Source organism: Anolis sagrei, chromosome 10 (assembly GCF_037176765.1).
Source record: "Anolis sagrei isolate rAnoSag1 chromosome 10, rAnoSag1.mat, whole genome shotgun sequence".
Classification (NCBI taxonomy): Eukaryota; Metazoa; Chordata; class Lepidosauria; order Squamata; family Dactyloidae; genus Anolis; species Anolis sagrei.
This window is the reverse complement of record NC_090030.1, coordinates 181691-196525: the sequence shown is the minus strand read 5'-3', so window position 1 is coordinate 196525 and position 14835 is coordinate 181691. Positions and strand designations below refer to the sequence as shown.

The 14835-nt window shown below is 52.0% G+C and overlaps 1 protein-coding gene across 1 annotated transcript; it reads left to right on the top strand.

The window, feature by feature from the left end:
- The first annotated feature begins 1868 nt into the window (after window positions 1–1868).
- On the top strand, window positions 1869–13904 carry NALF2 (NALCN channel auxiliary factor 2). Its single transcript, XM_060755984.2, has 3 exons — window positions 1869–2481; window positions 8333–8504; window positions 11355–13904. Exons 1-3 carry the CDS (start codon window positions 1924–1926, stop codon window positions 11789–11791), a joined length of 1167 nt encoding a protein of 388 aa, XP_060611967.2. The 5' UTR covers window positions 1869–1923; the 3' UTR covers window positions 11792–13904.
- The last annotated feature ends 931 nt before the right edge of the window (window positions 13905–14835 follow it).

Genomic DNA, 14835 nt, shown 5'->3' with positions numbered 1-14835 from the left:
TTACTATTACTATTATTACTATTGAGTAGGGGCTGCATGGCCTTATGTTGGGAGGGGTCGGGCTGTGCTTTCTCTGCCTGTCAAAAAGAAGAGGGTTGGGTTGGATGGCTCTCTTTGGGGTGTCTTCTATTTCTATGATTCATTATTATTATTATTATTATTATTATTACTACTACTACTACTACTATTATTGAACAGGGGCTGGATGGCCCTCTATTGGGAGGCATTGGGCTGTGCTTTCCCTGCCTGGCAAAGAGAAGACGGTTGGGCTGGATGGCCCTCTTTGGGGTGTCTTCGAATTCTAGGATTCATTATTACTACTACTACTATTATTATTGAGCAGGGGCTGGATGGCCCTCTGTTGGGAGGGGTCGGGCTGTGCTTTCCCTGCCTGGCAAAGAGAAGAGGGTTGGGCTGGATGGCCTTTTGGGGGGGTTACCTTCTAATTCTAGGATTCATTATTATTATTATTATTAATATTATTATTATTGAGCAGGGGTTGGATGGCCCTCTGTTGGGAAGGATCGGGCTGTGCTTCCTTGCCTGGCAAAGAGAAGAGGGTTGGGCTGGATGGCCCTCTGTTGGGAGGGGTCGGGCTGTGCTTTCCCTGCCTGGCAAAGAGAAGAGGGTTGGGCTGGATGGCCCTTTTGGGGGTTACCTTCTAATTCTAGGATTATTATTATTATTATTATTATTGAGCAGGGGTTGGATGGCCCTCTGTTGGGAAGGATCGGGCTGTGCTTTCCTTGCCTGGCAAAGAGAAGAGGGTTGGGCTGGATGGCCCTCTGTTGGGAGGGGTCGGGCTGTGCTTTCCCTGCCTGGCAAAGAGAAGAGGGTTGGGCTGGATGGCTCTCTTTGGGGGTGCCTTCTAATTCTGGAATTCTATGTTGTTGTTGTTGTTGTGTGATCTGAGAGATAGACAGGGAACCCAGAAGAAGGCTGAGAAACGTTGTTGTTGTTGTGATAATGATGATGATGATGATGATGAGGGGGACGGACAGGGAACCCAGAGGAAGGCGGTGGAGGGACACTGGCTGAGAATAATAACAGCTATTGTTGTTGATGATGATGATGATGATGATGATGATGTTATGGAGCAGGGTGTGGATGGCCCTCTGTCGGGAGGGCTTGGGTGGTGTCCCTTTGGGCTGTACAGACACCTACAGAGTTTCCCCAGAACAGCAGCCTGATGACGCTCTTCCGGCGCCTCTTCTTTCTCCTTCCTTCCTTCCTTCCTTCCTTCCTGCCTGCCTTGCTGGAGGGAGCTCTCCAGGGTCCTGAAGCCCGGGCGCCGCGGCCTGGCTGGGCTGGCTTGGCTGAGGCGGAGCTGTCCTTCAGCACCCGGGAAGCCCTCCCCTTCCTCTCCCCTCCCCTTCCTCTTCCTCTTCCTCCCGGGCCGGCGGGCGGCCGCGCGCCTCCCTCCCTCCCTCCCTCCCGGTGAAGGTGGGCCTTCCTTCCTGCCTGCCTTCCTTCCTGGTCTTCCTTCCTTCCTGGTCTTCCTCCCTTCGGGGCCTTGGCAGAGGAGGATCCTCGGGAGAGGAAGGGGATGCGTGGCGGGCTCTTCCCCTTCCTCTTCCGGCTTCCCCTTCCTCCTGCTGGCCGGCCATGGTGAGGGGCACCGGCGGGTCTTGGGCGCCGGAGGAGCACCATGCGCGGCGCGGAAGTGCCGGCGGAAGCAGCAGCAGCAGCAGAAGCGGACAAGGAGGCGGCGGAGGCGGCGGCGGAGGAGGAAGAGGCCCTTAGCCGCGGGAGGGGAGGCTGGGCGCGGTGGAGGAGGAGGCGGAGGAGGAGGAGGGCGGCGGCGGCGGCGGAGAGGGAGAGGGGAAGGGGAAGGGGGAGGGGGCGCCATGGAGGGGGCGCCGGGGAGGGGCGGGGGCAGGGGGAGCGGAAGTAGGAGCTGAGGCCCCTCCGGCGCGGGGGAGGATGCGCCCCGCTCCAGGCGGAGGCAGAGCAAGACCAGGAGGGAGACCCCGCTCCCGCTGTCGCTGCCGCCGGGCGCTCTCCGCGCCGCTGCCTCTGCTCTTCCTCCTCCTGCTGCTCTTCCTCCTCCTGCTGCTCTTCCTCGCCCCCGCCTCCGCAGAAGGGGAAGCGGAAGCGGAAGGCCCGGAGCTGGACCCGGAGGCGGTGTGCGGCCTCTCCCGGGCGGCGGCGGCGCCCCCCGACCTGTCGGCCTTCCGCCTGCCCTTCTGCGCCGCCTACAGCCTGTGGGACCTGCTCCACGGGATGGCCCGCCCCGAGGGGCTCGACTGCGCCGCCCTCCTCCTCCGCCCGCGCCCGGCCCACCAAGGCCCCCAGGGGCCCCCGCTCGGGGACTGGGCCCCCGCCTGCGCCGCCTGCCTCGAGGCCTACCTCCGCCTCGACGCCCACGCGCGGGAGAAGCACGCCGAGTTCGCCGCCCTCCTCGCCCGCCTCCCCCAGGCCCACCACCACCACCACCACCAAGGCGCCTACTCCGTCCGCGCCTGCCTCCAAGACTGCCAGGTCAGCCCTCGGCCGGGGGGGGGGGGAGATGGGGGCTGGGCGCCCTCGGGGTCTCTTCCCACTCCAGGGTGCCATCTCTCTCTCTCTGGGTCTTGTGGGTTCGACTGGAAGGTCCCTGGGATCTCTTCCAACTCTTGGAATCTCTCTCTATCTATATCATGGGTTGGACTGGAAGGTCCTTTAGGGTCTCTTCCAACTCTAGGATTCTAGCTCTATCTATCTGTCTAGTTCTTATGGGTTGGACTGGATGATCCCTGGGGTCCCTTCCAACTCTGGGAATCTCTATCTATCTATCTATCTATCTATATCATGGGTTGGACTGGGTGGCCTTTGGGGTCTTCCAACTCTAGGATTCTGTCATCTATCTATCTATGTCTTATGGGTTGGAATGGGTGGCCTTTGGGGTCTTCCAACTAGGATCCTATCCTTATCTATCTGTCTATCTATCTAGTTCTTATGGGTTGGACTGGATGGTCCCTGGGGTCTCTCCCAACTCTAGGAATCTCTATCTATCTATCTATCTATCTATCTATCTATCTATCTATATCATGGGCTGGACTGGGTGGCCTTTGGGGTCTTCCAACTCTAGGATTCTATCTATCTATCTATCTATCTATCTATCTATCTATGTTTTATGGGTTGGACTGGGTGGTCCTTGGGGTCTCTTCCAACTTGAGGGTTCCATCTATCTATCTGCGTCTTGTGGGCTGGACTGGAAGGTCCCTGGGGTCTCTTCCAACTCTAGGAATCTATCTATCTATCTATCTATCTATCTATCTATCTATCTATGTTTTATGGGTTGAAATGGGTGGTCTTTGGGGTCTTCCAACTCTAGGATTCTATCTAGGTTTTATGGGCTGGGCTGAAAGGTCTTTTGGGTCCCCATCCAATTCCAGGATTCTATCTAGGTACCTATCGATTGTACTGGGCAGTCCTTGGGGCCTCTTCTAACTCTAGGAACCTATCTATTATCTATCTATCTATGTCTTATGGGTTGGAATGGGTGGCCTTTGGGGTCTTCCAACTCTGGGATTCTACCTCTATCTATCTGTCTATCTATCTAGTTCTTATGGGTTGGACTGGCTGGTCCCTGTGGTCCCTTCCAACTCTAGGAATCTCTGTCTATCTATCTATCTATCTATCTATCTATCTATCTATCTATATCATGGGTTGGACTGGGTGGCCTTTGGAGTCTTCCGACTTTAGGATTCTATCATCTATCTATCTATCTATCTATCTATCTATCTATCTATGTCTTATGAGTTAGACTGGGTGGTCCTTGGGGTCTCTTCCAACTCTGGGAGTCTATCTATTTATCTATGTCTTATGGGTTGGACTGGGTGGTCCTTGGGGTCTCTTCCAACTCTGGGAGTCTATAATCTATCTATTTATCTATGTCTTATGGGTTGGACTGGGTGGTCCTTGGGGTCTCTTACAACTTGAGGGTTCCATCTCTCTATCTGGGTCTTATGGGCTGGACTGGAAGGTCCCTGGGGTCTCTTCCAACTCTTGGAATCTCTCTCTATCTCTATCATGGGTTGGACTAGGTGGCCTTTGGGGCCTTTTCCAACTCTAGGATTCTATTGCTATCTATCTTTCTAGGATCTGTGGTTTAGACTGGGTGGTCTCTTCCAACTCTAGTAATCTCTTATCTATCTATCTATTGATCTATCTATTTCTTATGGGTTTAAAAGGGTGACCTTTGGGGTCTTCCAACTCTAGGATTCTATCTATCTATCTATCTATCTATCTATCTATGTTTTATGGGTTGGACTGGGTGGCCTTTGGAGTCTCTTCCAACTCGAGGATTCCATCTAGTTCTTATGGGCTGGAATGGAAAGTCCTTTGGGTTCCCATCCAATTCTAGGATTCCATCTAGGTACCTATCAATTGTACCGGGTGGTCCTTGGGGCCTCTTCCAACTCTAGGAACCTATCTATCTATGTCTTATGGGTTGGAATGGGTGGTCTTTGGGCCTCTTCTATCTCTAGGATTCTCTCTCTCTCTCTACTTTAATCACAAAGAGAAATGCTTTTTCAAGAGGCAAATGTTTGCAGCAGGAAGGAGGAAGAGAGAAAGAAAGAGCACAAAGTGTGAGTGTTGCAATGAGCAAGCTTGAATAGCATGGAGTAGCCATGAAGTTTGCAAAGTCGGTCAGTGAGGGTATCTATCTGCATAGAGGTGGCCTAGCCCCTGTTGCCTGGAGGCATCCTCTGTGGAATGATGCCCAGGGTGGGAGAAAGAACCTTTGTCTCTTTGAAGCAAGTATGGATATTGCAATTGGCATGCTTGAATAGAAGGAAGTAGCCATGAGATTTGCAAAGTCAATCAGTGATGGTAGCAGCATAGCGGTGGCCTGGCCTCTGTTGCCTGGAGGAACCCTCTGCTTGGGAGGTGTTAAAGAACATGAAAGACTTGTTGTTGTGGTTCATTCGTTCAGTCGTTTCCGACTCTTTGACACCTCATGAACCAGCCCACGCTAGAGCTCCCTGTTGGCCATCACCACCCCCATGATATAGACATGACAGACTAATTCAACCAGAGAAGTCAGCCATAGCAGAGCACTTGATGAACCAACCTGGACACTGAATATTATTATTAGAGAACACAGCAATGCTGGACTGCTCTGCCACCCATCATGTCAGGCTACACAGAGAAGACATTGAAATCCACAAGAAGCACGTAGACAATTTCAAAGAGAAAACAATGAAAAGGAATTGTTGTTGTGGTTATATAAAGGAACAAAATCTGATTTCCAGTATTAAAAAACACCAGAATCAAGACAATAAAGAAAGAAACAGGGGGATTCCAGACAGCAAACCATAAAGTACCAGTTAACATCTCCCAAACAGAGGGCGCCTCCAGGCAGCAACAACCAAGCTACCTCTATGCAGATACCTTCACTGATTGACTTTGCAGCTTCATGGCTACTCAATGCTATTCAAGCTCACTAATTGCAACATTCACACCTGCTTCAAGCAGAGAAGCGTTCTTTCTCCCACCTTGGACACAGTTCCACAGGTATATCCGCACTCCACTTGCCTCATTGCCAACAGAAGCAGCCGCAGATGCAGGTGAAACATCAGGAGAGAATGTTGCTGGAACACATTGTCCATGCAGCCTGGAAAACACATAGCAACCCAAAGAGGGGACCCCCCCCCCCATAAGGGTTTGCAGCCTTGGCCTGAGTGTCTCCTGCTGCTGGTGGGTTGGTTGCCGTGGAAACAGGCTGGGATGTTGGGCTCCCCCCCCCCTTTTCTCCTTCCGGTGCTGCACCATTATCCCAGGCGTTGGGGAGATCCCTCGTTGCCTGCCTTGGGAGCTCAGAGGGAAGCCCAGGCTGCTTCTCGTGGGTGGGGGCCCTTCCTCGGTGCCTGGAGGCACACAACAACAACAACAGCAATAAACAGAAGGAGTCCAAGAGCCCAGTCCTTTGTCCCTTTGCTAGGCATGGACAAAGGAGTGGGGACCCGGGGGTGGGGGGTGGCATAGTCTTCATAGAAGTCCTCCCTCTCCCTTCTCTAACAAGCCGCCCATGCAAGACGTGCTCTCATTGGCAGGTTTTACCACATTTCCGTTCTTTCTGCCGGTGCACCGTTTCGGAAAGTAGTTGTTCTACTCCAGAAACTTCGCTTCTGTGGATGCCACAAACTAGGTTACATTGGTTGAGACTTGATGATGAGATACTCATTGGAAAACTATTGCAACATGTGCTATCGCAGGATGTCTCTCCTGCAAAGAAAAAAAATTGGCAGCTTAATCATCTTTTCTCAAGTTGTTATGATGGGAAAAGATGAAACCATAGAATCCTAGAATCCTAAAGTTGTAAGAGACCTGGTGGGCCATCCAGTCCAACCCCATTCTGCCAAAAAGCAGGAAAACCACCTTCAAAGCACCCCCAACAGATGGCCATCCAGCCTCTGCTTAAAAGCCTCCAAAGAAGGAGCCTCCAGCACACTCTGGAGCAGAGAGTTCCACTTCTGAACAGCTCTCACAGTCAGAATGTTCTTCCTAATGTTCAGGTGGAATTTCCTTTCCTGTAGTTTAAAGCCATGGCTCCACGTCCTAGTAGGAAATATTTATTTTGATAATCCAGGAACATGTAACATGTTACAAATTCATGTTACATAGTGTTACCAGAAAATATATATTATATTATTACACCACCACCATCTTCTTCTTTTTCTATGCGGGGCAATACAAAGTCCCTCATCTTAACAACAACAATCCCCATCATCACCACCATCTTTTTCTCTGCCCTGTGTAGCCCTACATAAGAGTGTCCTCTGTCCTTACAAGAGGGTGCTGCTTATTTCCTAGCAAAGAAGCAAGCCACCCGTTAGGCTTGGGCCTGAATCAGTTTGAACAAAAATAATTTGTAATATTCAGTGGTTCGTTTCATACAATCTCCGAAAACAGAACAGGGAGGAGGGAACCAAAAAAACTGAACAAAACAGATTAAGACAGTGGTTCTCAACCTGGTGTCCCCAGATGTTTTTGGCCTACAACTCCCAGAAATCCTAGCCAGTTTACCAGCTGTTAGGATTTCTGGGAGTTGAAGGCCAAAAATATCTGGGGATCCCAGGTTGAGAACCACTGGCTTAAGAGAGCCAGATCGTATTGACTACTGGAGAGGAAGGAGTTAAGTCTGCAATATACCTGAGGGAGGGGTCTGCTGTGGGGCTTCTGGAGAAGATGGGATTATTCCAGCGTCTTTTTCTCCCATACGTCCATTTCTTTTTGGAAAGTTTCCTCGGCTCCTCCTCCAGAGAGGGCCCTGCTGGAAACTCGCTTTCCCAGCAGCACTTGCATGGGGCGGGCATTGAAACGTCTCTGAGTTCCTCTCAGAGCATGATGGGAGTAGAAGTTTCTTTCTCTATGTGTGTGTTTCTCAGTCAATAAAAAGCCTGGTTGTCAGGGCCGTAGCCAGAATATTTTTGGAGGAGGGTTGAAAATTTCGGGGGGAGGGGGGAGTTGTGAAAATTTTGGGGGAGGTGGTGGTTAGGGTGATGCTGAAGCAAAGAGCACAGCTGGAGAGGGCAGAGCAGTCTTCAATAGCCTGCAGCTCCGTCCCTGTCAACCACCCCCACCAAGTCTGGCCTCCTTAATGAGAGCATTCAAACCCCCCCCCCCCCCCCAACTTGGTTGCTTCGCTACACCGGCTATTGCTGCAAGTAATGACTGTGAATAAATGGTCAATATTTGCTTGCAGTTCTGGAGGGACTCTTAATTTTTTGCATCTCATAGACTTAGCATGGGGATTTGGTTAACCAGTTAAATTCATGAGTAAACCAGGTTGTTTTTTAACCTGAAAAATTTGGGAGGGGGGGTTGAACCCCTAACCCACCCCACCCTCCGGCTACAGGCCTGCTGGTTGTGTCCACGCTCTGATTAGCTGAGAATGGGCACAACTGGCGATTACCATTCCCAGAACCCTCTCTCGCGGTTTGTCTTATTTTGAAAAATGTTATGGTTAAACCTTAAAATAATTCTTTAAAATGGTAGATTGGTGAATTGTTTTGAAACTTGGCAGGCCTGCAGTTGTAAATGAGGTCTAAAACTGAGGCAGGTTCCATGCAGATAGGCCTTAAAATGGCTGAGGATGGAGCCAATGGGTCCAGTCTTTGCCGAATGAAAATGGCAACACCCCTCCTGATTCGAGTAACTTCCCTGTAAACAGAATGAGGGGTGCGCCAACAATGGACCCTGAAACGGCATGCCTTTGGGGCAAATTGCACACCTCTGCCACCTGTGTGTTTGTCTTGGGGTCGTGATGCTGTGGAAGTCCAAGCCACTCTTGGCCCGCGTGTGTTGTGGACGATTTCTCCTCTTCCTTCCTCTTCCTCTGCAGGCGGCCTACAAGGCGTGGTTGTGCTCGGAGTACTTCCAGGTGGCGCAGCTGGGGTGTGCACACCGGGTCCCGTGCCAGCAGTACTGCTGGGCGGTGCAGAGCAAGTGCCCCTTCGTCCTTCCTGACAACGACCAGCTCATCTACGGCGGGCTCCCAGGATTCCTCTGCACAGGTGAGGCCGGAAAGGGGCAGGGAAGCCTCAGGAATCCTAGCTTAAACCGTAAATTGTGTTACTTCGTTCTGTTTTCAGTGAGACAGGTCCATGCCCTAGTCACCTCTAGGTTGGATTACTGCAATGCGCTCTACGTAGGGTTGCCCTTGAAGACGGCCCGGAAACTACAGTTGGTCCAGAGATCGGCAGCCAGACTACTCACAGGAGCTGGTTACAGAGAGGGGTTACCCTCCTGGAATCTCCCTAGGGAGGGAGTTCCAGAGCTGGAGGGTCACCACCGAGAAGGCTCTCTCCCTCGTCCCCATCAACTGTGCATGTGGAGCGGGGTGGGGGGGTGGGGAAGAGCCGTGCTTCCTCACAAGATCTCAAGGTACGCACTGGTTCATAGGGGAAGATGTGAACCAGTGTGTACCTTGAGATCTTCTGGGGAAGCACTGCTCCCCCCCCCCTCCTCACATGCACGGTTGATGGGGACGAGGGAGAGAGCCTTCTCGGTGGTGGCCCCCCAGCTCTGGAACTCCCTCCCTAGGGAGATTAGACAGGCTCCCATCTTGTCCTCCTTTCGGAGTGAACTAAAAACCTGGATGTTGCGGTGTGCTTTTGACTAAGCAGCTCACCAGCCACTTTCTTGTCCCTACTTGAAGTTCCGCACTTTACACTGGCATGCGTCCTACCTCAACATGTGCTTGACACTATTTCCTGCCTAGTTTACTGTACTGTTGCACTTTCCTGCGCTCCTGTAAAAATGTCTTGCACTCATTGAATCTGTACCTCAGATATGTTTCTTTCAGCCGTATTGTTTTGATATTGCTTTCAGTTGTGTTGTTATTTGTTTCATCTGATGTTTAAATTGGTTAAAGTGTTTTACATGTTGTGTTTTGATTGTAATCTTGGGCGTGTCCCTTGTAAGCCACCCCAAGTCCCCCAGGAGAGATGGTTGGCGGGATATACAAATAGAATTATTATTATTATTATTATTATTATTATTATTATTACTACTACTACTATTACGTGTGTCAAGCTTCCTTGAAGGTAGACATTGCCGCCCAGCCACCCGTGTGACACCTTTCCACCCAAAATGAAGAGCTACTTAGTCCACATATAGTTCAGCCAACTCATTTGAAGTTTATTGAACCAAAGAGTGAAGGTCCTCCATTGTGCCTGTGGCAGGGTTCAGACTGCATTGTAGTCGGTGGTCTGTGGTTTGCTCTTCTCCTCACACAAATGTTGTGACCTCCTCTTTGTGGCCCCATTTCTGGAGGTTGGCTCTACATCTCGTGGTGCCAGAGCGCAGTCTGTTCAGCGCCTTCCAAGTCTTCTGTGTGCCCAGGAGGGAGTCTCTCAATGGGTATCAGCCATTGGTTGAGGTTCTAGGTTTGAGCCTGCCACTTTTGGACTCTCGCTTGCTGAGATGTTCCTGCGAGTATCTCTGTAGATCTTAGAAAGGTATTTCTTGATTTAAGTCGTTGGCATGCTGGCTGATATCCAAACAGGGGATGTGCCAGAGATGTCATAGAATCATAGAATCAAAGAGTTGGAAGAGACCTCCTGGGCCATCATCCAGTCCAACCCCATTCTGCCAAGAAGCAGGAATATTGCATTCAAATCACCCCTGACAGATGGCCATCCAGCCTCTGCTTAAAAGCTTCCAAAGAAGGAGCCTCCACCACACTCCGGGGCAGAGAGTTCCACTGCTGAACGGCTCTCACAGTCAGGAAGTTCTTCCTTATGTTCAGATGGAAGTTTATTGAACTTGTAGTTTGAAGCCATTGTTCCGTGTCCTAGTCTCCAGGGAAGCAGAAAACAAGCTTGCTCCCTCCTCCTCCCTGTGGCTTCCTCTCACATATTTATCCATGGCCCTCATCATGTCTCCTCTAAGCCTTCTCTTCTTCAGGCTAAACATGCCCAGCTCCTTAAGCCGCTCCTCATAGGGCTTGTTCTCCAGACCTTTTATCATTTTAGTTGCCCTCCTCTGGACACATTCCAGCTTGTCAATATCTCTCTTGAATGGTGGTGCCCAGAATTGGACACAATATTCCAGGTAATGTGGTCTAAACAAAGCGGAATAGAGCATGGGGAGCATGACTTCCCTAGATCTAGACACTATGCTCCTATTGATGCAGGCTAAAATCCCATTGGCTTTTTTTTGCCGCCACATCACATTGTTCATTTCATTGCTGGCTGCTACTTCCTGGCGGATGTCAGGTGGTGCAATGCCGGCTAAGCAGTGTGATTTCTTCAGCGGTGTGAGGCGTAGGCATCCTGTGACAATGCGGCATGTCTCATGAAGAGCCACATCCACTGTTTGAGCGTGGTGAGATGTGTTCCACTCTGGGCATGCGTACTCAGCAGCAGAGTAGCACAGCGCAAGGGCAGATGTCTTCACTGTATCTGGTTGTGATCCCCAAGTTGTGCCAGTCAGCTTTCATATGATATTGTTTCTAGCACCCACTTTTTTCTTGATGTTCAGGCAGTGCTTCTTATAAGTCAGAGTGACTCCCAGGTATTTGGGTGTGCTGCAGTGTTCCAGTGGGATTCCTTCCAAGGTCATCCTTAGAGCTCAAAATTCTTGTCTGTTCTGAAGGTGAAAAGCACATGTCTGCATTTTGGATGGATTATGAACCAGCTAGTTTTCCCTGTAATAGACAGTAAGAGCACCTACAGCTTTGCAGAGCTCCCTGCTTGAGCGGTGATGGCACGATTGTCAGCATAGATGGAACTCTGTCCCTTCTGCCACTGACTGATCATTTGTGTAAATGTTGAAAATGTTATTTTTCCAGTTCCAACACTCCCTCTCACATATATACTCATTGATTGCCCCCCCCCCGCCCCGCCCCTCGTGTTTTGCAGGGCTGATGGAGACGCCGCTGCTGGAGCAGGAGGCCAAGTGCTGTGCCCTCCAGTGGGACTCCTGTGGCCGGCGGCCGGAGCACGGCCTCAATGCCTCCTCCTCCTCCTCCATGGACGCCTTGGAGCCCTTTGACGGACACTCTCCACACTCCCACCACCACCAGCAGCAGCAGCAGCACTACCACCTGTACTACCACCCCCAGCACCCTGCCCCTCCGCCCCCTCCCTCGCAGCCTGTCCCCCTGCTGCCGGTCTCTGCGGGGTCCCGCCTGGGCCCCCCCAGCAGGGTCCGGCTCGGCCTCCTGCTCCTGCTCCTCCTGCACACCATGGTGTCCTTCTCAGGCGGCCACGGGAACGGAGGCAACGGCGGCGACAGGGAGGAGGGCAGAGGAGGAGGAGGAGGAGGAGGAGGAGGAGGAGGAGGGCAGGAGGAGTGACCGTGCGGACAGCCCCCTGTGAGGGGCGGCAGCAGCAGCAGCAGCAGCGGCAGCAGCAGCGGTGCAAAGCTCCGCGGGAGATGACGGCTCTCCTCCCGCCAAAGGGCCACCGCAGCGGCGCCGGCAACAGTGGCCACAAGACGGGAGTCGGTCAGCCGGGCGGCCGGACGGTCAGTACACCGGGCCCAAGCAACGCCTGCGGGCAGAAGACGGGGGTCCACCCTCCGAGGTCCCAGGAGGCCACTTACTCTGCAAGGGGGCGGGGCCAAGGCAAGGAGGAGGAGCTACAGAAAGGGGAGGAGCCAAGGCAAGGGGCGGGGCCAGCGAAGCGCAGCAGGCATTGGAGGAGGGCTGCCTTCCTTCTGCTTCCATTATCGTCGTGCGACTCTGCGAATGGGCGGGGCCAAGGCAAGTGGGAGGAGCCAAGGCATGGGGTGGGGCCAAGGTGGGGATGTCTTCCTTCCTTCCTTTTATTGGCACGCTTTGATTGTCACGTGCGACTCTGAGTGGGAGGGGCCAGGGGAAGATGGGCGGGGAACAGTAAAGGGGGCGGGGCCAAGGAAGGGCTTCCTTCCGCCTTTTTATTGACCTGCTTTTATTGCTATTTGCGACTCTGCGAGTGGGAGGGGCCAAGGCAAGGGGCGGGGCCAAGGCAAGGGCTTCCTTCCTTGCTTTTATTGGTCGGCTTGGATTGTCACATGCAACTTTGTGAAGGGGAGGGGCCAAGACAGGTGGGAGGAGTCACGACAGGGGGCGTGGCCTTCTTGCGGTTTTTGTCACCTGTGACTACAAGTGGGAGGGGCCAAGGCAAGAGAGGTGGGGCAACCACAAAGGGGGCGGGGCCATGGCAAGGGCTTCCTTCCTTGCTTTTATTGGTCGGCTTGGAATGTCACCTGCAACTGTGAAGGGGAGGGGCCAAGACAGGTGGGAGGAGCCACGACAGGGGGCGTGGCCTTCTTTTTATCAAGCTGCTTTTGTCACCTGTGACTACAAGTGGGCGGGGCCAAGGCAAGGGGCAGGGCAAGGAAGTGCACCAGGCAGGGGGGAGGGCGGCCAGGCTTCCTTCCTTGCTTCCTTCCTTCCTTTTATTGGGCTGCTTTTATGATTATTATCATGTGTGACTCTACAGGGAACTGACCACCATCTCTGCCCACTTTGGCCATTCAACTGATGCCCCCCCTCCCCCCCATCTCTGGGCCAAGGGCTGCATTCTCCGGGAGGAATGTGAATGGTTATCTTCACAGACAGTTCTGCAAAAAATCAGCCCTGGGTTCAGCCTTTGCAGATTTATTTGGGATTTCCTAGCAGAGTTTCGTCAGGAGCCCCGAAGAGTGGGGAAGATCCCTCTGGCCACTTCCCAGTCCCTTTTCCTCACCCCGAAGAGTCGAGACTCTCCCCCCGGCCTCTTCCCAGTCCCTTCTCGCTGCTATTTGCATTTCTAAGTGCCCATTCAGTGTCAGGGGAAGGCCCATCTCACTGCGGATGGAGTAGTCTTGCAGGGTTTTGGTGACTCTCATCCTAGGAAGTCTCTCCGGGATTCTCTAAAGCGACTCGGAGGTCAAACTGAGGGAGACAGAGGTGCGAAACAGGCCAATGCAGAAGGCTCTTTGGGGCCGGGTTGCGCTTTCAAGTCTTCTTCCCCCCTCACCCCAGTTTCACTCCTCCTCCTCCTCTTTCCTTCCTTCCTTCCTTCCTTCCTTCCTTCCTTCCTTCCTCCCTCTTCCCCTTTCCTCTCCCCCTCCCTTCCACTCTGTGTCCTTTCGAAGGGAAGGGAGAGGCCTTTTTCTTAATGCCATTTTATACACTGTGCTTCATGTTTAGGACTTTTTTGCACTAGTAGTCCCTTCCGACGACATTGGATTCCCCCCTCCCCTCCCCCCCCCCAAGATGGTTTGACAACACACTTAACAATGAGGACAACAACGACAGCAAACCCATGCTATAATTCAGTTGTATTAAAACTTATTATCCTACTACTCTTCTGTGTTTCAATAGTCTCTGTACCTGTAATGCTTTTTCGGTTTCTGTTGTATTTCGGACCAGGGTTTTCCCTCTGCTCCTTGTTTAACCCAGTAAAGAAATAAAACCAAGTGTTGAGAATTGACGGTGAGAAGCCCCCGCGCGGTCGGTTATTTCTCCTCCGAGAAGGACTTCCCTCCATCCGGGCACTGACGTCCCTAGGAACGCAGCCCAGAACCGCATTGGCCTTTTGCGCTGTTGCGTCACAATTGTGCCTCGCGTTCAGTTTGTGTCTCACAGGGGCTGTTTCCAAGGGACTGGGTCCCTCATCCATTATGATGTCTTATGTTTATACATCACTTTTCTCCCCACAAGGAGACTCACAGCGGTTGCTATATCCCAGATGACTTCTTTCTGTACATTATTATTATTATTATTGTGTTTATACCCTGTTTATTCCTTCAACATTATTATTATTTATTATTTCACAGATTTGTATACCGAGCTTCTCAACCTCGTTGAGGGACTCAGCCCGGTTTACAGCCATAAAAACATATACACTCATTAAAATATCATATATCACAAATTACAAAACAACTTTAAAAACACTAAATATAAAACTACAGTGGTCAGTCGTCCTAATAAGATGGATCTATATCCACTTCCATCCAGAGTCCTATGGTGTTGGCTCATTCCTCGAAGGCCTGACTCCACAGCCACGTCTTCACCCGTTTCCTAAATGTTAGGATGGATGGGGCGGTTCTGGCCTCTAGAGGGAGAGAGTTCCAGAGTTGTGGGGCCACCACTGAGAAGGCCCTGTCCCTCGTCCCCACCAGCCGCGCTTGCGAGGCTGGTGGGACCGAGAGCAGGGCCTCTCCAGATGATCTTAGTAATCTTGATGGTTTGTAGGGGAGAATACGTTCAGAGAGGGAAACAGGGCCGGAGTCGTTTAGGGCTTTATAGGTCAACACCAGCACTTTGAATTGTGCTCGGAAGCTAATTGGCAGCCAGTGGAGCTGGCGTAACAGCGGAGTGGTGTGCTCCCTGTATCCAACCACCGTTAGTAATCTGGCTGCCGCGCGTTG